The sequence below is a fragment of the Castor canadensis genome, chromosome 3 (genome assembly GCF_047511655.1).
Source record: "Castor canadensis chromosome 3, mCasCan1.hap1v2, whole genome shotgun sequence".
NCBI lineage: Eukaryota > Metazoa > Chordata > Mammalia > Rodentia > Castoridae > Castor > Castor canadensis.
In genome coordinates, this window is record NC_133388.1 from 121,339,859 (window position 1) to 121,350,243 (window position 10,385).

Here is a 10,385-nt window from a genome sequence, read left to right on the forward strand (position 1 = left end):
GCGCGAGCTCTGCGCCCCGGCCTCACCGTGCTTTCTGTCCTTTACAGCGCGCGGCTGGAAGCCGCCATGGAGCGCGGCTGCCGGGCCAACAGCCCCCCGAGTGCCAGTGGCGACCCCGCGCCCTCGGCCGCCGCCGCCCGCGACTCGAGCCCCGGGCGCACCGGGCCCGCGGTCGGAGCGCGTTCAGGGGGCGGGCGGCCGGCGGCGGCGAATGCTGCGCGGGAGCGCAGCCGCGTGCAGACCTTGCGGCACGCCTTCCTGGAGCTGCAGCGTACGCTGCCGTCTGTGCCACCCGACACCAAGCTGTCCAAGCTGGACGTGCTGCTGCTCGCCACCACCTACATCGCCCACCTGACCCGTAGCCTGCAGGATGAGGCCGAGGCGCAAGCAGATCCTGGTCTGGGCACCTTGCGCGGCGATGGCTACCTGCACCCGGTCAAGGTAGGCAGGCCAGGCGCACTGCGGGGCTGGATGGGAAGCAGAGCAGGGCACCTTGAACCGACCTCCTGCGTACATGCCACCTGTGAGCAAGGCGGCGAACAGATGCAGAACGCGATCCGGGCCCGTGGGCACTGGTGTCAAGAAACTGCTGCTTAACAGTTCGCAAATAGTGGGCAGGGCCTTTGAACCTGGGGTGGCTTGGATAGGAGTCTCTCATGCCCCTTGCAGGGTGGCATTCTAAGCATTTTCGGCCTTTCAAGGTGAGAAATGGAAGACTTGGCTGTACGTCCTAATATTAATAATATCTAAGTTACATTTATGACCCGCTGAGAGTTTTTAAGTGTTTTAAACTTACATATCTGTTGTATTTTTTATGGGACAGTTTCACGACTTAAATGGAGTCGTGGAATTATCTGCCCCTAAGCAATCCTAGAAAAACACTGTTAAGAAATGTTTGGGTAAAATTAGTAAAAACCACTGAGACCATTCCACATCCCCATGGAATATAATTTCATTTTGTTTAAATAAAGGTTAAATTTAATGAACTAAAAAAATACAGTTATCATGGTCTAGACAGAACGTTAGGAAAGACTATAACGGTTTATGTAATTGTCAGATTGGCAAGTTTGCTGAGTGAGATTGGTCAAATACTGTATTCAAATTTTGTAGTGTACCGAATTAGTCAAGAAAACCCATTTCACATAATTTCTTTACATATCGGTAAAATGGTCACAGTTTCACCTAATGTGCTGTGTATGTGTATGATTTATTACCTGTATAAACACATCACCTATACTTTACATATATTGTTATATATGACTTTGATTTATTACTTTTCCTCCTAGATTTATTTTGAAACCTTGCATTTGATCTTTCTATTCAAAATGCATAATATCTGTATTTGCTAAACCTAAATTTTCGAAGTTTTGGTCACACCATTCTAAGTATTTTAACACAAACACACAAATACAAAATTAGGACTTAGATTCAAGTTTCTCAGTGTTCAATAAATTATTGAATAATTACTGCTGAGATGTGGTAAAGCACATCCTCTAATATTAACTGTACTTAAAATTTGGGGGTGAGTTTTAACAGAATTTACTTTGCAAATACAATCAATGTGATGAAAGACTTAAACCATTTCAAGTATTAATTATAAAAATGAAATAGTGTTATTTATAATTATGATAGAACCATCCTCTTCATGAGTTTTATAGCAATCTCAGCTGAGAAGTCACTCTAATTAAGGGGTTTTGTCTTACAGTGTGCATTAGATTTGTTCAAATCTCTACCACTAATGTTGATTTCTTTTGACTTGACATTTGCCACATATTCTAAGAAAGTTTATTTTAACTTTAAGTAGATTTTAGTAAATCTGTTAAATGTCTCCTTCATGGGATATAAAATTCAGAATGAGATCACAAGTTTTTCACCTTAGTTTCATGCAATGATTTTTTTTTATGTTAGAAGAATCAATGTTAGAATGTTAACAAATAAGCATAGACAGCTTTTTTAGTACTTGGTTCATATACCAAATGTTTTATACATGTAACTATTATAGAAAAATCTTACCTGTCATTTGAGCCAATTATCTTTGAATGTAAAAAACAACTCTAGAGATGATAGAAGGCCAAAGATTATCTCTTAAAAATGAAATCGATGTTTAGCTAGTGACTGATTGATTTGTTTTAAAATCAAACATTTGAGTTCTTCCTATATAGAAAGCACTGTTTTAGGACAGTGAATACAATGAAAAGACTTGGTCCCTCCCCTTAATAACGCATTTAGAGACAAAACCAAAAACACAAGTAATAGTATAGGACTGTAAGGGAAAATATTGTGCTGTGAAAGCACTATTGCTATGTGCTGTGGAGGTTCAGAGGGAAGAGATTTTACATACATAATTGAAACTGCCTGTTAACACATTTTACAGACACTAAACATTTACATACTAAATATCTTTAATGCAAAAAGTGTAAAATTATTCTGATCATTTCTGTTTTTCTGATGAACTGAAAGTTCATTATTGTAGCCCTTAATAAGTGTGTTAAAACGGCCTTATTTTTCTACCTTACAACAATACTTTTACTAAGTCCTGCTCTGATGACCAAAGATACTTTATTAGTGTATATTAACTGTACTTTGTGATGTTGCCACACATGCATGTAATGTACTTTGATCAAGTTTACCTCCTCTTTTACTCTCTTATCCTCTTCTCCCCCACCTTTTTTTTTTTTAACAATTTCCTGTATTTGTTTATTTGCAGTATTGGGACTTGAACTCAAGGCCTTCACCTTGAGCCACAACACCAGACCTATTTTTGTGAAGATTTTTTTTCTAGCTAGGGTCTCACAAACTGTTTGCCTGGGCTGACTTTGAACAGAGATGCTGACAGAGATCAATCCTCCTGATCTCTGCCTGCTGAGTAGTTAGGATTATAGGCGTGAGCCACCGGCTCCTGGCTTTTTTCTACTACATACATATTTTCATACGTTATGTTATTTAAAGCACTTCAGTCATATTCACACATACCCCAGTATTTCATTTCCATGATTTTTAATCATCAGTTCTTATTACCAATATTATGAACATGTTGGAAGTGTTACAGGAATACATTAAGATTATCTCACAAGAGAGACGGGGGGTGTAGTTCAGTGGTAGCAAGACCCTGGGTTCCATTCCTGGCACCAAAAAGTAAAGTGTCTCATATTAAACTGGAAGGCTTAATCACCTGGGCTCCTGGGGCATAGCCTAAACCCATTTTTATCCCCTTGGAACACAAGCTGGTAGAGTCAGCATCAGTGCTCCATAAGGGGCAGTTATGCTCCAAGAGACCAGGAATGTATTTCAGACTTTAACATTAGGAGAAAAGCACAGATGACTTTATTAATTGCTGCACCACTTAAAAATCATTTTCCATAATACAAATAAATAACAATTAAAAAAATATAAACACAGGATTTGTTACTTTGAGGTCATTTAATTAGACTAAGTGAATTTTTAAGGTCTTCCGTTTCAAGTCCAGTTCTGATTAATTATGAGCTTGCTAGATTTTTCTAAGTTTAAAGAAAATGACATGGTTTTTAAATATATCTTAGTCAGGAACGTAGAGTTCAGAATTATATTAATTCACACAGTGCTAAAAAAAAAACCATGAAAAGTGGAGTGTAGATAAGTCAACTGGATTTTGGTTTTGTTTTGGCATCGCAGTTACATGTCATCTACCCAGTATTTTACTTAAATTATAATTTCTGACTCTTAAAAACTACTTACGTGTCTACATTAAATTAAATTGAATAATCCAGGAGTGGTGGTGCACGTCTGTAATCCCAGCTACTTGGAAGGCTGAGGCAGGAGGATACCGAGTTCAAAGCTACCCCAGGCAGTTATCCCAGAAAGAAAATAGAAAACAAAAGGACTGGAGATGCAGCTCAAGTGGCAGAGTACACATGCCACAAGTCCCTGAGTTCAATCCTCAGTACTAAAAAAAAAAAAAAAACCCTAAAAAACTGAATAAGATCATTAAAAGCCTTTGAAGATCAGGGATGAAAGCTCTTTCAGGGAGTCTCATCAGTAAGCCCAGGGAGTAAGGCAGAAGCCACACACACTTTCGGCTTGCTTTACTAACGTGCAAGGAAGTAAGGAACAGGTGCCTTCGTTTGTCTCTGCATTCAGCTGAATGATTCAGAGCATTTCTCAACACACGAGGCTGCAGCATCACATATGAGAACCTCCAAGGGAGCATTCGGTAATGTTCCAATTTTGTTTTTAGATGGATTTAGTTCACATAATTTTCAAATTACATTTGAGATTTGCGCATGAAACTTTTATGCTTGTGAAAATGGGGTGGTGATATAAAATACCGAGAAGCACTGGTTTATAATATTGCCAAAAATCTTGAAATTGGTGATTTCTGCCCTCCACTATTTATTACATGTGTTAGTCTGCTTAGGCCACCATAACAAAATACCACAAACCCAATGTTTTAGACAACAGAAATTTACATTCTTATAGTCTGGAGGCTGGCAAGTCCAAGATCAAGCCAGTAGGGTTTAGTTCCTGGTGAGGGCTGTTTTGGTGGCTTGAAATGGCCCACTTTTCTCTGTGTTGTCACTTTGTCTTTCCTTGCTGGTGCATGCACACCAAGGAAGGAGGGTAAGGGAAGAAGCAGAGATTTATCCATCTTTCTCTTCAAAGGCCACCTTTCTGTTATGACCTATTCTACTTCTAATTACCTCCCAATTAATCACGTTGGGGGTTAGGGCTTCAAGTATGTATTTTGAGGTAAACACAAACATTCAGTCCCTAACACTGCAGCACTAGGCTCTATCACGCAGGACTTAAATCTACCTAACATTGCCAGTCCCTGCCATTCAGGTAAGCCTCATGCCAGTTTCTGAAACACTTCAGTTTCACAGCCTGTAGCAAGAATTCCAAGGCCAGAACCATTAACAGTGATGCACCCAGAAGATTAAAAAAATGCATAGATGGTGGGGGGGTGGCTCATGCAGGAAGACACCTGCCTGGCAAGCCCAAAGCCCCAGGTTCAAACCCCAGTACCTCAAGAAGAGGTGTGTGATTCTGTTCATTTCTGAAATGAATTTGCAAAAATAAGTAGCATAGTGGTAATATTTATAGGAAGACTAAATACAAGTAGACTATTTTGAATTCTAGGTAACACAAATTTTATATTTATCTGTTTAAAATACGATTTCACAGCTAGAATCTTAAATGATCTCAGCTACCTGGGAACAAAGTTACCTATCACATCTGGAGACACTGAGATAGGATTTTTGTTGGATGCTACAGAACAGACTTTCTACTTTTCCACTTTTATTTTAAAATTTTTAATTGATACATAAGAGTTGTATATATTTATGGGATCCAATGTGATGTTTCAGTGCATGTGTATATTATATAGTGTTCAAATTAGGGTAAGCATATCTCTTCAAACATTTCTCATTTCTGTGTGGTGGAACTATTCAAGATATTTTCTTCAGGATTTTTGACATATAAAGTATTATCATCATTATAAGTAATCACTCCACTCTTGTGCAGTAAAACACAAGAAACTCATCCTTGTTCAGTGGCCATGCTAATCATTCTCTGTATCATTCCAGTTTTATTATATGTATAATTGAGCACTTACTTTTCAGAACTACATTTTACATTTAATTTCAAGTTTTGTTTGAAATTAAGTGAGTAGATTTTTCTACACTCATCTATATTCATTCCTATGACTTTTTGCAATTCTTGTCCACATATACATGTTATTTTTCAGTTATTAAAATCTCTTGATTTTTATGGCTTGCATTAATGAACATTTTTCATGTTGTCCCTTAGACTTCATAATTATAATTGTTACTAACTGCATATTTAAATATATTTAATATATTTAAAGCCAGGTGTGGTAGCTCACTTCTGTAACCCTCTCAGGAGACAGAGATCAGAATTTTGTTTCAAAGCCAGCTAAAGCAAAAAAGTTCCCAAGACCCTATCTCAACCAATTAAAAAAAAAAAAAGAAAGAAAGAAAAGCTGAGCATGGTGGCATGCACCTTTTATCCCAGCTACAAGGGAAGCACAGGCGGATCACAGTCCAGGCCAGCCCAGCTAGAGCATAAAGGGCTGGGCACTCAAGTGGTAGAGCACCTGCCTAACAAGCGCAAAGCCCTGAGTTCAAAGCCCAGTCCCACCACCACCAAGATTAATAACAATGATTATGATAATATTGCATTTGCATTGGAGTATTCAGAATTTTTAATATTACAGACATGTTATATATGTTTTAGATAATAACTCTGGTATTCTTTTTAAATTTTTTTTTTCAGAAATGGCCTATGCGATCAAGATTATACATCGGTGCTACTGGTCAGTTTCTGAAGCATTCCGTCTCTGGAGAAGAAGCAAGTCATAGCAACACTCCAGCAGATTCACAGCCTTAGGGCCTCTCCTGGTGGGGTCTGGTAGAAGTGGTGGCTGTTCTTTTTAAATACAGTGAAATAGTTCTGTATTTAGTACATCAGTCATAAAAGGCATAATTTCTGAAGAATTACATTGGAGCCCATAGTTTAAATGTCAAAATTTATCTGTCTAAATAAACATAAAATTAAATAATCAGTCTTACATGAACCACACAGCTTATCTTGCTGTGTGGTGCAAGAGAAGCTATTAGAAAAAATAAAGACACACAAAAGCAAACAGTTGTGTATATATATCCAGTGAATGAATACCTTTTCTAAAGAGAATTTTTTTTCTTTTATTTCTGGCACTATGGTTTGAACTCAAGGCCTTGTGCTTGCTAGGCAGGCACCCTACCACTTGAGCCATTCCATCAGCCCTGAATACATTTTCTGTAGTGTATGTATTACAAACTTAAAAGCTGACACCATCATTCTAGTTTTAAAAAATCTGCGTTTGTAATATACTAGTATCCCATTTTTGTGAAAACCAGTGTGTGCTTTTTATTGGCCAAAGAAGCCATTTCAGTTGGAAGATGTGAGATCATTTATTCAGTTTGGCTATATATTATGTATAAAAATTGTTGCAGTAACTTCTATTACTAGTTATTTTTCCCTCTTAGAAAGTTGTTTGGAGAATTAAAAATCTGGGCTGGGGCACCAGTCAAGTGGTAGAGCTCCTGCCTAGCAAGCATGACTAAGTTCAATTCCCAGTGCACAAAAAGGGAAAAAAACTTTTCTCTAAAGAACAGGGCATGGCCACTTTTCAAGAGTTTTAGTCAGTGTTAAGGTGTGACATCCACGTTCCCAAATTGTGGAAGGCTCTGAATACATGTAGCCAGTATGAACACATACCAAGTTGTTACTGGGCAGCAGGGTTCATTGCTCTCCCCACTGGCCACACCTTATCCACCCTGTCCTCTTCTTTGGTCCTGAGCTAGGTGAGCAGGCTCAGCTGTAGCAGCCCTAGTTTGGTGAGGGCCTTGAGTGAATCCCCACCATCTCCCTCAGCCATTGGTGTCCAGCTTTCTTCCCTTGTCAATTGGTCACAATCCACCTACTTGGCCATTGTGAAATGAGGGAAATCCTGTCCAGTTTTGGAATTCTGGCACTGATCTATACCTTGAAAGAGTCTTAAGGACACAGAATGACTGTCCTGAGATAAATTTAGGCTGCAGCAGACCTCCAGTATGAAATTCCACCAGCAGGCCTCTCCCACTGCAATGCACACCATTAAATGCCCAGGAAGTAGCTGGTATGATAGATTAAACCAGTTGTTTCAGTTTTTAACAGGAGCCTGCTGAAAGTCATCCTATTAAATAGAGCTTTGCCTTTGATGATACTGTGTTTTATTTCTTATCCAGTTATAAATGTTTTAGTGCCAACGAAGTATTATTTATATAATAGATTATTGTAATATTTTATGGTTAAATATGCTGACAGCTTTTAGTAAAGTGGCAACTGTCAGAGGAGAAGTTGTGTGTTATCAGTCAGTATAGATGTTTGTCAGGGAATACACACTAAGCCCCCCAAAAAAACGGAGTACAATAGAGATAAAAATTCAGTATCATCTCTTTGCTAATTTAGATTCCTTTTTATCACTTCTTGCTATTCTTCTCACTCAGTCTTTACTATTCCCCTTTCCAACTGTGAAGTTCATTGATTTCTCAATAAACCTAGCTTTAAAGTTGCTGAATTTGATCCAAGATCAGCAAATAGAATGGATTTGGTTGAATTATTACAGCAGTTGAAACACCATTTTATTTTCACCTCAGTTTTCTTCCAGCTTTTGGCAGTGAAATGTAGTGAAGGATAATTTGGAGGCAAGAACTTTTTTTTTTTTTCTGGTGGTACTGGGGCTTGAACTTGGACCTTTTGCTTGCTAGGCAGGAACTCTAACCACTTGAGCAGTGTCTTAGTCCCTGAGGCAAGATCTATCCTTGAGTTCATTCAGGAGAACCTGATCATGTTTTGACTTCTATCCAATAATTTGTAAGTTTTATTATTTTAATGTGAATATCCTTCTTAAAGTATGATCAGTAATAAAATATTTCTACCTATTAATATGTAACACAAAAATTGTGATTTCAATATTTGTAAATACATTTACCTGCTCATCTGATGTTGGATTCAGCAGTTAAGTCATTGGCATAGGTGGCACAGGAGGTGCTCATACAGTTTTTATCTTAAGGAATGAAATAAAAACTTGTTTAAAGTTATCTCATCAGTTTGGTAGTAAAAATTTCAGCAATTTTTTTTTTTGCTTGCAATACTAATCTATTACTGTGGCTACAATTTTTACAGCCATTTAATTGGGAAAAAAACTCTGACTTCTGTTGAAGTATTGGACTTTCCTAAATCATCCTGTTAAATATTTAGTAGAACTTTGCCTTTGATGGAATAACTTTTTATTTCTGCTTGTGCAGTTACAAATGTTTTAATTCCAAAGAAGTGTATTTATGTCATAGACCTCCATATTATCTTATTAAATTGCTAAATGTGCTAACAGCTTTTAGCAGGATGGAAAATCTGAGAAGTTGGATATTTTCACCCAAAGATTCAAAGTAGTATGCTTTTTGATTAATGATGCATGAGCAGGATATGGCCTATTATTAAAAAATAAAAGAAAGTGCTAATTTGAAAATTAGCCTGTTAAATTTGCATCTGTCGCTTTGAATATTTAACAAACATGGTACATTTGAAAATCTTCCTAGAGGATAGACACCTACTTCCGAACTATATTCGGATGGGGAGGGTATGTTTGCATCGCAGTATTAGCTAATTGCATGGGACAATGTAACCCTCAGTTACGTTTTTTTCAGTCACTCAGCTTTCCCAATAGAATTTTCTATTTAAAATTCCTGTAAAATGATAACTTGGAGGATTAGGCAAATGTCTTTTTAGAGACATAACCAGTTCTAACTTCTAACAGACTTTAAAGTATTTTTTTCTGATTATATTATATGTCAACTATACATCAGTGAAACTATACATCAATGAAACTTGTTTTTTAAAATAAAGTGAACAAAAAAGCATGAAGTGGAAAGTAAAACAGTTGTGAATGGAAGTGTTTGAGAAAAAGGGGGCTTGTCTTTCCATATTACTTAGTAGTGAAGAATGATTTTGCATTTTTTATAAGGTGCTTTTTTTAACCAAAATATCCCAGTCTTACAGTTACAAATAACTAAACAGTGGCTTTCTTATCTATTCATGGAGACTTTATTTAAACTTAAAAGAAGCTGTGCAAAAAGAAAATGTTGATCGACACTACTGAAATGCACAGTAATTATTTTGGTTGAAATTACTTCTTAGTTTAAATTATTGAGTAATTTCTCTTTTTTCTCAGAGGGCTTCATTTTAAATTCATCAAAACATTTATTTTCAATTAAATAGAAAGTATTCAGGCACTAGTAAGTTCTTCTTTTAGAGTAGGGGGGAAGGTAATTCTGTATGTATTTTCTGGCACATTTCTTAAACTTTTTTCTTTAGGCCTCAGTGCCTCTCTGAGGAAATAATGCAATACAGACAAAACATCTCTGCAGCTGGGCACCGGTGGCTCACACCTGTAATCCTAGCTACTCAGGAGGCAGAGATCAGGAGGATAGAGGTTCGAAGCCCACCCAGGCAAATAGTTCACAAGAATCTATCTCAAAAAACTCAACACATAAAAAGGGCTGGTGAAGTGGCTCAAGGTGTAGACTCAAAAAACAAAAACAAAAACAAAAAAATCTCTGCAGTAGGCACAGGCACACAGGATCACAGAGAGATCAGTGCGTAAATTATATTTGTGATCGTGATGGGACAAGTTGCTTACTGACTATGTAAAATTGTATTGTCCTTAGCTGGGAGGGAAAAGAAATTATAAATCAAACAGATTGCTTCTGATCCAAATTTATATATTAGATTTCCTTCCTTTTTTTTTTTTTTTTTTTGTGGTACTGGAGTTTGAACTCAAGGCCAACACCTTGAGTCACTCCACCAGACTC

General features: G+C 37.5%; 1 protein-coding gene and 1 pseudogene across 1 annotated transcript; one reads left to right on the forward strand and one right to left on the reverse strand.

The window, feature by feature from the left end:
- Positions 1-66: 66 nt before the first annotated feature.
- Positions 67-10,052, forward strand: Tcf24 (transcription factor 24). Its single transcript, XM_020158790.2, has 2 exons — positions 67-441; positions 6,271-10,052. Exons 1-2 carry the CDS (start codon positions 67-69, stop codon positions 6,382-6,384), a joined length of 489 nt encoding a protein of 162 aa, XP_020014379.1. The 3' UTR covers positions 6,385-10,052.
- Positions 5,515-5,590, reverse strand: LOC141422080 (U6 spliceosomal RNA; annotated as a pseudogene).
- Positions 10,053-10,385: the final 333 nt, after the last annotated feature.

Bases quoted from the DNA above. Each gene is read 5' to 3' on its own strand.
- Tcf24 (XM_020158790.2), top strand. From the start codon at position 67: ATGGAGCGCGGCTGCCGGGCCAACAGCCCCCCGAGTGCCAGTGGCGAC. The intron at 442-6,270 runs GTAGGCAGGCCA...TTTTTTTTTCAG, and splicing joins GCTACCTGCACCCGGTCAAG to AAATGGCCTATGCGATCAAG.